The sequence below is a fragment of the Mobula hypostoma genome, chromosome 6 (assembly GCF_963921235.1).
Source record: "Mobula hypostoma chromosome 6, sMobHyp1.1, whole genome shotgun sequence".
Lineage (NCBI taxonomy): Eukaryota > Metazoa > Chordata > Chondrichthyes > Myliobatiformes > Myliobatidae > Mobula > Mobula hypostoma.
Window position 1 is genome coordinate 127,754,220 of NC_086102.1, and position 16,801 is coordinate 127,771,020.

Below are 16,801 nucleotides of genomic sequence, written 5' to 3' on the forward strand. Positions count from 1 at the left end.
TCTGTATGAAAAATTTGCTCCTGAGGCTCCCTTTAAATATTTTCTCTCTCACTTTAAACCCTCGCTCCTCTACTTTGGGTAAAACACTTTTAAACAATCTTAACGAATGCCCTTAAGGATTTTCTTTATCTCTATAAGGTCATTCGTCAGCCTCCTTTGCACCATGGAAACCAGCCCCCGTCTATCCAGTCTCTCCTTAAAAATCAGAAAAATGGTACCCCTCCTCCACAATCAGTGACTGATCTCTGAAACCCATAGGTGCAGACAAGTGTATCTGCCATTGTTCACCATCAGTCAATCTCCCCCACACTCTTCCCATCCCTTCTTTTTCCTTTCCCCTCTCTCTCCCTGCCGACGCTGCATAACTATTACCAATCTCTCCAAAACCCCATATCCTCCTGGTAAACAGTTCCCAGCAACCTCTATCTGCCCACACAGCAGGTGGGGTGGCCCTGAAGATTGCTGGGGTCATGGGACACCACAGTAACTTAGCAGTTTGTGTGATCGCTCCTTTGCGCCAGCGATCACTGATCACTGACTGAGGTTTAATTCCTGCCGCTCTCTGTAAAGTGTTTGTACGTTCTCCTCCAGGTGGGTTTCCTCCGGGTGCTCTGGTTTCCTCCCACATTCGAAAGACATACGGGTTAGAGTTACTGAGATGTGGGCGTGCCTTGTTAGTACCAGAAGTGTGGTGGCACTTGGAAGCTGCCCCCAGCACAATCCCCAAACCTGTGTTGGTTGCCGACACAAAATGATGCATTTCACTGTAGTAATCCAATCACACACAAGGGAAAATCTGCAGATGCTGGAAATCCGAGCAACACACACAAAATGCTGCAGGAACTCAGCAGCCCAGGCAGCATCTATGAAAAGTGTACAGTCAACATTTAGGGCTGAAGCCCGTCAGCAGGGCTGGAGAAAAAAAGCTGAAGATTAGATTTTAAAGGTGTGGGGGGAAGGGAGAGAAACACCAGGTGACAGGTGAAACCGGAAGGGGGAGGGATGAGGTAAGGAGCTGGGAAATTGATTGGTGAAAGAGAAGGAAGACCATGGAAGAAAGAAAAGGGGGAGGAGCAGCAGAGGGAAGTGATGGGTGGCAAGGAGATTAAAGTGAGAGAGGGAAAAGGGGATGGGGTATGGTGAAGGAGAGGGGCTGTTGGGGGCATTACCGGAAATTCAAGAAATCGATGTTCATGCCATCAGGTTGGAAGCTACTTAAACGGAATACAAGGTGTTGTTTCTCCAACCTGAGTGTGGCCTCATCGTGACAGTGGAGGTGGCCATAGATGGACATATTGGAATAGGATTGGGAAGTGGAATTAAAATGGGTGGCCACTGGGAGATCCTGCTTTTTCTGGCAGATGGAGCATAGGTGCTTGGCAAAGTCATCTCTCAATCTACGTTGGGTCTCTCCAATATATGGGAAGCCGCACCGGGAGCACCGGACACAGTATATGACCCCAACAAACTCACAGGTGAAGTGTCGCCTCACCTGGTAGGACTGTTTGGGGCCCTGAATGGTAGTGAGGGAGGAGGTGTATGGGCAGGCGTAGCACATGTCCCACTTGCAAGGATAAGCAACAGGAGGGAGGTCAGTGGGGAGGGACGAATGGACAAGGGAGTCTCGTAGGAAATGATCCCTGCAGATAGCAGAAAGTGGGGGTGGGGGGGGAGGGAAGATATGCTTGGTGGGATCCCGTTGGAGATGGCAGAAGTTTTGGAGGATTATGTACTGGACATGGAGCCTGGTAGGGTGGCCGGTGAGGACAAGAGGAACCCTATCCCTGGTAGCATAGCGGGAGGATGGGGTAAGAGCAGACGTGCATGAAATGAAAGAGAGGGCAGCCCCTTTCTTTGAAAAAGGAGGACATTTCCTTAGTTCGAGAATGAAAAGCCTCATCCTGAGAGCAGATGCAGTGGAGATGGAGGAATTGAGAGAAGGGGGTGGCATTTTTACAAGTAACAGGGTGGGAAGAGGTATAGTCCAGGTAGCTGTGAGAGTCTGTGGGTTTATAATAGACATCAATAGACAAGCTGTCTCTGGAGATAGAGACAGTGAGATCAAGAAAGGGGAGGGAGGTGTCAAAAATGGACCAGGTAAACAGACAGATATAGACCCAGAAGCTCACGGTCAAATGTGCTGTACTTCCTTTTGGGGAGACGGAGCTACTGGCCGAAGAAGGTGAGCGGCTGCCACACATCTCCAACCAACTGTTTGTGCTCAGCACCCACAGCGTAGTCTGAAGTGTCAGTAGTAATGACTATAGCTGCATTGGGGAGTGGGGTCAAGTTGGAAAGAGCTTGTTTGGCATCTTCAAATTCCCTGGTCGTATCCACTGACCAGTCAAGCACGTGATAAGGGGTATTGCCTTTAAACGCACTATACAGGGGGAGCATAAACTCAGCAGCTTGTGTAATGAAGTGGTGATGGAAATTTACCATGCCTAAAAACTCTTGTAGTTTTTTAGTAGTGTAGGGCGGTGGGAAATCCATCATAACAACTAGCTTTAATGGGAAGGGTTTCGCACTGTACATCACATGTACATCAAAATCTACAGCGACACAAGTTGCTTGTGTTAACAACCAACACAACCCAAGGATGTGCTGGGTGCTGTCTGCAAGAGTCACCACTCATTGTGGCGCCAACATAGCATTCCGACAATGCTCAGCAGAACAACACAGGACACAACAAGCAACAAAACAACAGCAGCAAAACAAGCCCCTACCCTCCTCCCACCCACCCACACACCCAGACAGTCCTCCAACTCCAGGGTAGGCCTCTGGGCTTCGAGTCTCCAGTGGAGTCACACAGAACAGTCCTCAGATGTTCCCAGTGAACTGGCAGACTCGCAGGCCCAGGGCATCAGCCACTGGGCTTCAACTTCTGATCTGGCGTCAGTCCTCGATCTTCAGTATTGAAGGTAAGATGAGCTTATGATGTGCCTTTGAGCTCTAGGCCTTGACCGTCAGACTCTCTGATGACGGGACCTCAAACGTCTTGAATGAATGATTTATCGATACGGAGATTAAGATGAGTTTTTCAACTGAACTGCACATTTTTCTTTGCTTTGTAACCAGTGCTAATAAGACATAAGGAAAAGCTTGGGTGGTAAGAAGCCATAGTGAAAGCAAATTTCAATGAAGTGTGGCTCAAAGAAGAAAAACAACTGGGAACTTCTGACGTAGTGGCATGCACAGCATACAGATTTTTCTATCTTTCTCTGGCCCATCACTTTTTACAATGGTTTCAGCAGACAACAGACTGGGCAAGACTTACTGAACATAACTGGGGAAATTTTAATCCTCAAAGACAATTCATTTGCGAGGTGCAAAGGAGATACCAAGATAGCGCCAGCCAAGCAACTCCATTAAATATTTCAATGACGTTACATGCTTCGGAGACTACCTCACTCCTCACTTTGAGGCCGGTAAGGATTTCTGCTGGAAGAGTTAAGAAACCGTGAGAAAGTCCTTATGGGTCAGAAGGATACAGTAACGATCTGGCTAACCTGCTTCTCTTGCCACAAGCAGATCTTCAGGGGTCCCACTGGGAATGACTAGCCCTCCACATTGTCACTGCTGACACTGCCATGAACACCCTCCAGGACTGCAATCACCATTTTTCCCACATTTCCGCAGTAAGTGCTTAGCTCCATCATAGACATTGACGTCCGGCATCACTGTACGAGGCAGGAAATGTCAACAGCTCCTTCCCCCCAAACACAGATGCTGCTCGACCCACTGAATTCCACCAGCAGATTGCTTGTGGATTCAGATTCCTGCACCGGCTGTCTCTTGTGTCTCCATTCCTGTATTCATCCACAGGACATTAATATAGTGGTCCATGCTCCATCAGTAGTCACTGGCTAGCCTCACAATAAAGGCTATTGAATCAGCCCAATTCTGTCAACATATTTATGATTCCATATCTTCTCCAACTCCTTCTAAAAAACAAACCCCCTCTACAGCAGCATCGCGATAATGCAGCAGGTAGTGCAGTGGTCTCACAATTTCTGTGTTCAAGCCTGGCCTTGGGTGCTGTCTGTGTGGAGTTTGCATGTTCTTTCCATGACCATGTGGGTCTCCCTGGGAAGGATTCTAGTCTCTTCCTACATTGTAGAGGAGGACAACTGGCCACAGCAAATTACCCATTACTGTAGGTTAAAGGCAAAGAAATCAAAGGAGGGGTGAATTTGCACATCCAAAAACCACCGCATAACAGTCCCAGCCCGTCAACATTGATTAACATTGCTCCTCTAAGTTGTTTTCACTTTCAGGAGCGGATTTGCTATTACCTGATCATTTGGAGATGCTGCAGAATAAGGGATGTCTTCAGCTTGGTCAGGGCTGCTTTCAGGACTTCCTTCTGATGATTCATAGGTTTTAATAGAGAAGGAAGACTTGTTTCTATTTATCTGCATTGAAAAGAGAGGAATAATTTTTAGTAATCGGGTATCTTTTCCCATTTTTTCATTTGCCATCTCCCATTAAACAAAGTCTGCCATTAGGCAGTCTCACGACCAGTGTGAGCAGAAACAGGGGGTAATGTCGACTCTGCAAGCTCACGAGATGCTGCTTGAATTCTCTCCCAACCCCCACACTGCCTGACAGTTTCTGAGAGTGATCAGCCTCCAGATCTCTCAGTTTGCTCTCTCTAACTACCAGTGGCAATTCCAAAGTGTTTGACGATCTGATTGCTCATCCTAGCCACCGGATCAGGAGTGGCAAAGACACACAAGCAACCAACCCGGCCCACTTTGCAAAATCCTCCTCCTGAACATCTGGCCTCTGGTTACTAAACTGGGAGCACTATCCCACAGTCTAGTAAAACAGTAGTTTATACTGACAAACTCATACCTCACAGACAATGTGCCTTTCAGTCTCTCTTTCTCGCTCCTTCTGATATCTATTTATTAGATCCTCACAGTTCACAATGCTTGCTTGTTTTGTCTCATCTACAAATTTGGAAACTGTGCCCTATGCCTTCAAGTAAAAGTTATCAATATATATTAAATAAACTAGTGGCTCTTAGCACTGACCTCTAGGGAGTACATTGTGTACCTGTTTACATCCTGAAAAACAACAAACCCCATATTGTCACTTCAACTATTCTCAATCTACGCTTTCAACCCATTTTAATCCATGAGCTTCAGTCTTGATGAAAAGCCTGTCACATATCACATTATCGTACACTTTTAGAACCGCCATGTACATCACATGCTTCACTGTGTCAGTACCTCCAGTTGAACGCTGTCTTTTTGTGTTTCCTCCCAGCTGTCATGTATTGCCATGTGCTCCAGTCCCCACTCCTGCTCTACTCCAGCCCCTGTATTACTGAGTACTTCGTCTCTCATCTGCTTCTCATTATTACCTGTATTGCTGCCACCTGTGTCTCATTGTGCTCCACCTATCACCTGCCTCTCTGTTTATTGCTCAGTGTATTTCAGCCCTGTGTTTTCACCAGATTGTGCCAGTGAGTTTTCTGAGCCTTCCCAGCATTTGTATCTGTACTCTGTCTGTCTGAATACTGACTCTTGTTTGTTTCCTGATTCTGGTTTTTTTGGATTTCTCTGGATGTTTTGATCTCTGCCTGAACTTTGACGCTGACTTTGCTTGCACCTTGGATTTGTTACTCAATTAATATCACTGTGTGCACAGTACTGGGTCTGCGATTGGATCCCTGCTCCAGCGCCCTGACACCCATCAAAGTAAAATTCATTGATTTATCAAATTTATGGTGACTTTTCCTTATTCTGTCCACACTTGTCCAAGCAACTGCCCAATTCCTAATGATTGTTTCTGGAAGTTTCCTGCTGTAACTGCGTAATTCTCTTTATCAGTAGGTAGCAAAGTGCCATAGCTGGCAGAGCTGTGGATTCACAGCTGCAGAGACCTGGGTTCAGTCTGGGCTTTTGGTTCTGTCTTTGTGGAATCTGCACATTCTCCCTGTCACCACTTGGGATTCCTCCACATGATCTGGTTCCCTCCCCACCACACCTCTCACTGTGTGGGTTGGGAGGTGAACTGCCTGCTGCAATTGCTTCTTGTGTGTAGGTGAGTGGTAGAATCTGGAGGAAGACTGGGAGAATAATAAAAAAACTGTATTGACATAGGATTAGTGCAAAAGACTGCTTGGTGCAGACCCAATGGGTCCATAAGACCATAAGATGTCGGAGCAGAATTGGGCCATTTGGCCCATCGAGTCTGCTCCATCATTGAATCATGGCTGATCCATTTTAGCTCCTCCTCAACCCCATTTCCCAGCATTCTCCCCATAATCTTTGATGCCATGTCCAATCTAGATCCTATCAATCTCCACCTTAAATACACCCAACAACCTGGCCTCCACAGCTGCACATGGCAACAAATTCACCATCCTCTGGCTAAAGAAATTTCTCCACACCTGTTTTGAATGGATGCCCCTCTATCCCAAGGCTGTGCTGTCTTGTCCTAGACTCTTCCACCATGGGAATCATCCTTTCCACATCTACTCTGTTTAGTCCTTCCAACATTCGAAAGGTTTCAATGAGATCCCCCACTCATCCTTCTAAATTTCAGTGAGTACAGACCCAGAGCTATCAAACATTCCTCGTATGATAACCCTTTCATTCCTGGAATCATCCTTGTGAACCTCCTCTCGACTGTCTCCAACGCCAGCATGTCTCTTCTAAGATGAGTAGCCCAAAACTGTTCACAATACTCAAGGTGAGGCATCAGTAGTGCTCTTGTATTCTGGACCTCTTGAAGTGAATGCTAACTTTGCATTTGCCTACCTCACCACCAACTCAACCTGCAAGTTGACCTTTAGGGTGTTCTGCATAAGGACTCCCAAGGCCCTTTGCATCTCAAATTTTTGGATTTTCTTTCCCTTTAGAAAATAATTCTCACATTTATTTCTGTTACCAAAGTGCATGACCATGTATTTTCCAACATTGTATTTCATTTGCCACTTTCTTGCCCATTCTCCTAATCTGTCTAACTCCTTCTCCATCCTATCTGTTTCCTCAACACTACCTGCCCCTCCACCAACCTTCGTATCATCTGCAAACTTGGTGTCAAAGCCACCTATTTCATCATCTAAATCATTTATATACAGCATAAAAAGAAGTGGTCCCAACACCAACCCCTGTGTAACACCACTAGTCACTGGCAGCCAACCAAACAAAAATCCTTTTATTCCCACTCACTGCCGCCTTCCAATCAGCCAATGCTCCAACTATCTTAATAAATCTCCTGTAACACCACGGGCTCTTAACTTGGTAAGTAGCCTCATGAGTGGCACCTTGTCAAAGGCCTTCTGAAAGTCCAAATATACAACATCCACTGCATCCCCTTTACCTATCCTACTTGTAATCTCCTCAGAGATTCAGGAAACTATGCTGACTTTAGTGTCATCTTGTCCTGTGTCACCATCACCTCATCCTTAAGAATTGACACTAACATGTTCCCATCCACTGAGGTCAGACTAACTGGTCTATAATTTCCTTTCTGCTGCATTCCTCCTTTCTTAATGAGTGGTGTGACATTTGCAATTTTCCAGTCCTCTGGCACCATGCCGGAGTCCAACGATTTTTGAAAGATCATTTCTAATGCCACCTCAATCTCTAATGCTTCCTCTTTCAGAACCCTAGGGTGCAGTTCACCTGGTCTGGGTGACTAATGTACTTTTTGGTCTTTCAGCTTTTTGAGCACCTTCTCTCTTGTAATCATAACTGCACTCACTTACCTTCCTTCACACACTATAACATATAGAACACTGTTAGTGTCTTCCACAGTGAAGACTGATGCAAAATACTCATGTAATTCACCTGACATCTCCTTGTCCCCGTTATTATTTCTCCTGCCTCATTTTCTAACAGTCTCATCTCTCTTATTTTTTACATACTTGAAAAAATGTTTACTATCCACTTTGATATTACGTTTGTATTTGCTAGCTTGCTTTCATATTTCATCTTTTTCCTTCTAATGATTCTTTTACATAGAAACATAGAAAATAGGTGCAGGAGTAGGCCATTCGGCCCTTCGAGCCTGCACCGCCATTTATTATGATCATGGCTGATCATCCAACTCAGAACCCCGCCCCAGCCTTCCCTCCATACCCCCTGACCCCTGTAGCCACAAGGGCCATATCTAACTCCCTCTTAAACATAGCCAATGAACTGGCCTCAACAGTTTGCTGTGGCAGAGAATTCCACAGATTCACCACTCTCTGTGTGAAGAAGTTTTTCCTAATCTCGGTCCTAAAAGGCTTCTCCTCTATCCTCAAACTGTGACCCCTCGTTCTGGACTTCCCCAACATTGGGAACAATCTTCCTGCATCTAGCCTGTCCAATCCCTTTAGGATCTTATACGTTTCAATCAGATCCCCCCTCAATCTTCTAAATTCCAACGAGTACAAGCCCAGTTCATCCAGTCTTTCTTCATATGAAAGTCCTGCCATCCCAGGAATCAATCTGGTGAACCTTCTTTGTACTCCCTCTATGGCAAAGATGTCTTTCCTCAGATTAGGGGACCAAAACTGCACACAATACTCCAGGTGTGGTCTCACCAAGGCCTTGTACAACTGCAGTAGTACCTCCCTGCTCCTGTACTCGAATCCTCTCGCTATAAATGCCAGCATACCATTCGCCTTTTTCACCGCCTGCTGTACCTGCAGGCCCACTTTCAATGACTGGTGTATAATGACACCCAGGTCTCGTTGCACCTCCCCTTTTCCTAATCAGCCACCATTCAGATAATAATCTGTTTTCCTATTTTTGCCACCAAAGTGGATAACTTCACATTTATCCACATTAAATTGCATCTGCCATGAGTTTGCCCACTCACCCAACCTATCCAAGTCACCCTGCATCCTCTTAGCATCCTCCTCACTGCTAACACTGCCACCCAGCTTCGTGTCATCCGCAAACTTGGAGATGCTGCATTTAATTCCCTCATCCAAGTCATTAATATATATTGTAAACAACTGGGGTCCCAGCACTGAGCCTTGCAGTACCCCACTAGTCACCGCCTGCCATTCTGAAAAGGTCCCGTTTATTCCCACTCTTTGCTTCCTGTCTGCTAACCAATTCTCCACCCACACCAATACCTTACCCCCAATACCGTGTGCTTTAAGTTTGCACACTAATCTCCTGTGTGGGACCTTGTCAAAAGCCTTTTGAAAATCCAAATATACCACATCCACTGGTTCTCCCCTATCCACTCTACTAGTTACATCCTCAAAAAATTCTATGAGATTCGTCAGACATGATTTTCCTTTCACAAATCCATGCTGACTTTGTCCGATCATTTCTCCGCTTTCCAAATGTGCTGTTATCACATCCTTGATAACTGACTCCAGCAGTTTCCCCACCACCGACGTTAGGCTAACCGGTCTATAATTCCCTGGTTTCTCTCTCCCTCCTTTTTTAAAAATTGGGGTTACATTAGCCACCCTCCAATCCTCAGGAACTAGTCCAGAATCTAACGAGTTTTGAAAAATTATCACTAATGCATCCAAAAATTATCACTAATGCATCCATTAGTTGCTGTCTGTAGGTTTTCAAAATCTTCCCAATCCCTGTCTTCCTGCTAATGTGTGCTTTGTTGTATGCCCTCTCCTTTGCTTTTACAATAGCTTTGACTTCCCTTGTCAGCCATGGTTGTACTATTTTGCCACTTGAGTGTTTCTTCACTTTTGAAATACATATGTCCTGCACCTTCCTCATTTTTTCCAGCAGCTTCTTCCAATTTATTTTGGCCAACTCCTCTCTCATACCACTGTAGTTTCCTTTACTCCACTGAGAAACTGCCATGTCAGACTTTACTTTCTCCCTATCAAAAGGCCTGTTTTTGTGCACTTTCTCTTTCAAATTGTTTCTCCAATTTTAATTACTTTAATACCCTGACAGCTGGAAAGCATAAGGGGGTTTTTTGGTCTCTGAATCACTGATGATCCTGAAGTGTGGTGAAATAAAATGTTGATTTCTGTGCTCTGCTATTGATCTCTGTGTTAATAAACCATCTGCAAACATTCTCTGATGTGAATAATTTTCTAACTGCCCTACCGAAACCAATCATAAACTTGTACTCTTGGAAATAACTAGAACACTATCTCTCATATAGAACTTCAAAAATAAAGGCCTGCAAAATTATTACATTTGGGATTAATTGGATTTTGTTGTCACTGAACTCCAAGACAGGAAAATACAATCTTATACAAATCAAACTGAGCGATTTAAAATTTTTAAAAAAACTAAGGATGCTGGGAATCTATAATAAAAATGAAAGCTAGACCTGGATATACACAGTAGATCTTGTTACAATCAGTCATTGTAAATGAGGGGGACAGATAGGGTAAATGCAAGCAGGCTTTCCCCCCAAGGTTGTGTGAGACTAGTACTAGAGGTCATAGGTTAAGGATGCAAGGTGAAATATTTAGGAGGAATCTGAGGGGGAGAGAGTGTGGAATGAGAGTGTGGGTGGATGTGGTGGATGTGGGTTTGATTTCAACACTCAAGAGAAGTTTGGATAGATATATAGATGGGAGGGAGATGTAGGGCAGTGGTCCAGGTGCAGATTGATGGGACTAGGCATGATAATAGTTTGGCATTGACCAGTTAGGCTGAAGGGCCTGTTTCTGTGCTATATTGCTCTATGACTCTACGAAACATTGTTCCACCATGTATTATTCTCATTCGTTTAGCTCATTCATGCCCCCACCACACCCGTATCTTAGGCAGGTTATTTGGCTGCTGTAAAGTGCTGCCCCTACTTATTTAGAAAATGTCAACAAACTAATTAGGCTAAAGCTAGTAAGTCACGTGGACCTGATGGCATGTGTTCTGGGATCTTAAAGCTAGTGGCCTCAGAGATAAGTGGCTGCTTTGATTGCGATCTAACAAAATTACTCAGGACCTGGTGAGATTTCAGGGGATAGGAAAACTGAAAGTGTGTCATTACAAAGAGGGAAAGAAAGAAAGAAATTGGTCATGAGAAAATGATGGAATCCATTTAATTATAATATTGGAGCAATAACAAGCAAGGTCAATGTGCTTTATAAAAAGGAAGTCATATGTGACCAACCTCCTTGAGTTATTTCAAGATCTAATGAAGAATGGATAATAGGAACCAGTAGACTAAGATTACTTGGATTCAGTAGGCATTCCATATGGTGCCATATTAATCGACATGTAGTTGAAGTTAACTACACAAGTGGATGCAACACACACAAAAAATACTGGTGAACTAACGTTAGTCCTGACAAAGGGTCTCGGCCCGATATGTCGGCTGTACCTCTTCCTATAGATGCTGCCTGGCCTGCTGCGTTCACCAGCATTTTTTGTGTGTGTTGCTTGAATTTCCAGCATCTGCAGATTTCCTCGTGGTTTACACAAGTGAATACTGGCTGGGGATCATTTATTGGCATGCATAGGGGATTGGCTAACTAAAATTAGAGAGTTAGGATAAATAGATCATTTGGGACTGACAATCAGTAATTATTGGATCACTGCAGTGGCCTCAGCTACTTACAGTCAATATTACTGACTTGTATGAAGGGACTGAATATACTTTGTCCCAGTTTGACAGGTGGGTTAATAAGTTTTGAGGAGGATATAAGGGGCAGCAAAAAATTAAGCAAATGAGTAAGAGGTTGGCAGGTGGAATACTGGTGGGAAAATTTGAGCTTATCTATCTTGGAATGAAGAATGAGAAAGTACATTGTTATTTATAGTAGACTGAGACTACAAAATGTTACAGTACAAAGGATTTGGGGATGTTACTATGTGAACCATGAGCGGTGACATGTTGGTATAGCAGATAATTAGGCAACTAAAAGAATGTGCTCTTTACTGCAAGGCATATTCGTCGCCAACATCGAAGTCCTCGAACAGGCAGAGCTCACCAGCACTGAGGCCATGCTGTTGAAGACACAGCTGCTCTGGGCAGGGCACATCTCCAAGATGGAGGATCATTGTCTGCCCAAGATTGTGCTGTGTGGTGAACTCTCCACTGGCCACCATGACAGAGGGGCACCGAGGAAGAGGTACAAGGACTCTCTGAAGAAATCCCTTGGTGCCTGTCACATTGACCATCACCAGTAGTCTAATCTAGCCTCCGATCGCGAGGCCTGGCGACACACCTTTCACCAGTCTGTCTCCTCCTTTGAGAATGCACGCAGAGCTGGCATTGAGGACAAAAGGAGAAGGAGGAAGAACCGTGACACAGCAGCACCAAACCCAGAACAGAATTTCCCTTGCAGCCACTGTGGCTGGACCTGCCTGTCTCGTATTGGCCTTGTCAGCCATCAGTGAGCCTGCAGCAGACGTGGGCAGCCTCCTTCCTAAATCTTTGTTCGTGAATCCAAGCCATGATTAGATTATGAGGACATGCAGTCCTCTTTTATTGTCATTTAGTAATGCATGCATTAAGAAATGATACAATGTTTTTCCGGAATGATATCACAGAAACACATGACAAACCGACTTAAAAACTGACAAAAACCACAAAATTATAACATATAGTTGCAACAGTGCAAAGCAATACTGTAATTTGATAAGATGGGCACGGTAAGTCTTAAAGTCTCTTGAAAGTCCCATCATCTGACGCAGACGGTAAACCTCCAGTGCCGCAAACCTGCCGATGCAGCATCCTGGAAGCATCCGGCCACAGTCCGACTCCGAGTCCGTCAGAAAACTCCAAGCCTCCGACCAGCTCTCCGACACCGAGCACCGAGCACCACCTCTGCCGAGCGCTTCGACCCCGGCCCCGGCAACAGGCAATAGGCAAAGCCGAGGATTTGGGGCCTTCCCCTCCGGAGATTCTCGATCACACAGTAGCAGTGGCAGCGAAGCGGGCATTTCAGAACTTTCTCCAGGTGTTCCTCCATGCTTCTCATGGCTGTCTCCATCAAATCAGGATTGTGCATGGCCCCCCAGTTAACACATACAATATCATTCGGAACGGCCGCGCACTGCGTCGCACCATCTTCTCCTCCCTCCATGATGATGATGATGATGTATAATATGTAAAAAGTAGGGAGCTTTGATACATCTTTATTTGGAATTCATAACCCTCCTTGCTCCTTATAGTTTTTTCCCAAGCTACTCAAGGATAATGGGTGTCTCCATCAATTACCAAACTGCTTTCTGCTCCCGGTTTCCCAGAGATCTGCTCCTTTACACTCTCTCAATATTTAGGACAAATAACTTTACATCATTACCCAAACAGATGAGGAGCCTCTGGAGCTGGTTTCATCTTGTTCCACGTCAGTGTCTGAAGAATCATATATTGGCAGGTGAACGGCATATTGTTCTCCAGTAAATTGCAGTGCCTAAAAATCAAAATTGTAAGATCATTGCACTTTCAGAATGCTGTATTCTATTTTTGATCTCTAACTTCTAAAACTGTGCAAGGCGATTCAGTTAAATGTTTGATGTTTTTTTTATTATTAATGAATTTGTTCGTGGCAAACTTGAGCCACGTAATTGTTGCAGAGTGATGTTGCTAATGGTTCAACCTTCACAAGACATGGTATGTTCATTTTCGAGACATATGCCCTTTACAGAAACCTGTCTTTGGCCAATTCCAGATTTAGTTTTGTGAATTGGACCAAGGAAGATTGAAAGATGTTCGTGAGAGCACATATTGTGTGGTTATTATAAATCAGACAAATTTAGCACAGTTTTTGAATTGTAGAATTGTGCAGTGTAGAAACATGCCCTTCTGCCCAACATTCCCATGCTGACCATTTACATGAAATACATTTTCCTGGGGAACAGGACAAAGATGTCACTTTTGCCACTTTCAAAATTGGGGGCAAGGCCACTTTACTGGACTAATATGTGACTGAGTAATGGTGTCTGCTGACAGCGACCTGAAGATCAATCAGTCTCAGAGAAATGACAGACATCCAAGCATTAGATTTAATGGGTTGAGGGTAAACATGCTACAACAAAGACAAAGGATAGGACTACTATATCTATAGCCACCACAGTAATGAAGTGCACCGAGGCTAAGATTAGAAGAAAAAAAAAGGATTAATGGATCCAGAGTGCCCAGTTCAGGACTCTGGCAGGTGAACAAAATGGCCTACTCTAAATGGTGCTGGTGATGCTGAACATTGAGAAGATGCTGATGTTAGTTCATTTACACTATCTGTCCACTTGTTGGGTTTTGCAGAGATGGCATTGGTGTCTTTGCCTCGAGATGCATGCTGTAGGTCATCCACAATTCTGAAGCATAGGGAAGGCTGAAATAACAACTGACAATGGGGTATCAGATTAGTGCCCATTTTGAGGTCTTGATTTTGAAAAGTTCTTATTCACTGATGGCCAAAGCCTGAACTGGTTCACTGAAGCTAATGATGAGTTTCACGACGAACATCTGTCTTTGAGATGTGGCAGATGCTCCATGCTTTCCAGGGCCTAGTATGATTCACCAAACAGTACGGTGCTGAGCTGCCGCCACACAGCTCCAGGAACGCAGCTTCGTTCCCGACTTTGGGTGCTTTCCAAGTGGTTGCACATTTTCTCTCTAATCGCATGGATTCCCCCTGAGTGCTCCAGTTTCCTCTCACACAGCCCATTTGGCCCTTCGAATCTGTTCCACCATTCCAAAATGGCTGATTTATTATCCCTCTCAACACTATTCTCCTGCCTCCTCCCCATTATGTTTGAGGCCCTCACTAATCAGGAACCTATCAACCTCCTCTTTAAGTATATCTACTGGCCTCCATAGCCATCTGTGGCAATGAACTCCACAGATTCACCACCATGTGGCTAAAGAAATTTCTCCTTACTTCTGTCCTAAAGGGACATCCTTCTATTCTGAGACTGTCCCCTCTGGTCCTAGACTCTTCCTCTGCTAGAAATATCCTCTGCTTATATATTCTATCAGGGCCTTTCAATGAGATCTTCCCCTCATTCTTCTATATTCCAGCAGTACAGACCCAGAGCCACCAAGTGCCCCTCATAGTGTGGATAATAGGGTAAGTGGCTGCTGTAAATTGCCCCGTGGTGTGTAGGTGAGTGGTAGAATCCAGGAGAGGTCAATGGGAATTGGGGAAATGGGTGCTCAATTAGCTCTTGTCCAGCAGAAAATCAGTTGGATCTGATGTGCAAGACTGAGTCAATTGTTGAGACAGGATTAAATGGCTTGTCAGATGAAGAGCGTTTGATGGCTCTGGGCCTGTATTCACTAGAATTCAGAGAATAAGGGGTGACTTCATTGAAACCTATTGAACGGTGAAAGGCCTTGATCGAGTGGATGTGGAAAGAAAGTTTCCTATGGTGGGAGAGTCTAAGACCAAAGGACACAGCCTCAGAATAGAAGGACATCCATTTAGAACAGAGATGAGGAGGACGCAAACACGAGGAATTCTGCAGATGCTGGAAATTCAAGCAACACACATCAAAGTTGCTGGTGAACGCAGCAGGCTAGGCAGCATCTCTAGAAAGAGGTACAGTCGACGTTTCAGGACTTCATCAGGTTCTGACGAAGGATCTCGGCCTGAAACGTTGACTGTACCTCTTTCTAGAGATGCTGCCTGGCCTGCTGCATTCACCAGCAACTTTGATGTGTGTTGCAGAGATGAGGAGGAATTTCTTTAGCCAGAGAGTGGTGAATCTGTGGAATTCATTGCCACAGGCAGCTGTGGAGACCACGTCTTTATGTATATTAAGGCAGAGATTGATAGATTCTTGATAGGTCAGGGCCTGAAGGGAGACTGGAGCTGAGAGGAAAAATTGATCAGCCATGGTGAAATGGTAGAGCAGACTTGATGGGGCAAATGGCCTAATTCTGCTCCTATATCTTATGGTCTTAACAAAGCCTTGCTCAACACCAGTCCATGCTGGGAATTGGCCCATTGTGCACCCACCCGTTAAAAACACAGTTTTCATGTCATCACAGATGTTAGACAGAGATGCATACTTTAGAGTGGCCAAACATAAGGATATTTTGCCTTCCCCCTTCAATGTTAAAGTTGTTTCTAAGTCAGAAAGAGTACATACAGCGGCTGAAGCTGCTCTTGTTGTTTTTGTGACATAGAAAATGTCCACTATCTCTATCAATGAACAGAATTCACACCCTGATGAGGGAAGTCATACTTCATCTACCTAATCAACCCTGTGGCAATCCACAGGAACACCATCTGCAGATACCGCAATCAGATGTGTCTTGTTCCTTGAAGATGGTCACATGTTATGAAGCCTTTAGGGTCCTCCTGGTACCTCTTCCTCCTGTGCGCTATGTGGCTGTGCATGAGTGGCTTAAGTTCCACACTGCTGGCTTTCAGAGCATTATAAAGATACCTTCATTTGCTGAGGATCATCTGATGTGTTGTTTCCAACAACTCATTTGTCTGTGGTGGGTCTGAATCAGGAAGGGCATGATGGAGTCCAGACAGGGTCACAATTGGGGACTTTTTTGGAATGCTCTTCTCTGGTCAAAATAAACAGTCCTGAGGAAAGACTTCAGCCCAAAACATTGACTGGTTATGCTTCTCCGTAAATGATGCCTGACCTGTTGAGTTCCTCCGGCATTTTGTGTGTGCAATAAACATTCTCCTATTTTAGGCCTTCAGAAATGTTGGCCCACGACTTGTGAACTGGTGGCTCTGTCATGCTGAAGAATCTGCACACCTTGATTACCACATAGTTGCTGGTGCTCCTATGCTCTTTTGAAACTGCAACTACCCTATAGTGAGAGGTTTTCCATTAGACCTGACGGTCAGGAACCTGTAGAACCTGTGGATCTTTCAGTTCGAGGATGCTCTGTTTTAGCTTCTAGACCTCAAGTGCCTTTTCATCAAACCAGCCTT

General features: G+C 44.8%; 1 protein-coding gene across 5 annotated transcripts in view; it reads right to left on the minus strand.

The window, feature by feature from the left end:
• LOC134348380 (uncharacterized) overlaps positions 1-16,801 on the minus strand; it is a 135,560-nt gene that overhangs the window by 76,979 nt on the left and 41,780 nt on the right. For 4 of the 5 annotated variants that reach the window (XM_063051658.1, XM_063051656.1, XM_063051659.1 and 1 more), the window contains 2 exons: positions 13,202-13,312; positions 4,296-4,415 (listed from right to left, as the gene is read on the minus strand). In XM_063051658.1, the coding sequence (XP_062907728.1) occupies positions 4,296-4,415; positions 13,202-13,312 (231 nt within the window). The remainder of the gene's footprint in view (positions 1-4,295; positions 4,416-13,201; positions 13,313-16,801) is intronic. The other variant, XM_063051657.1, reaches the window with a different exon arrangement.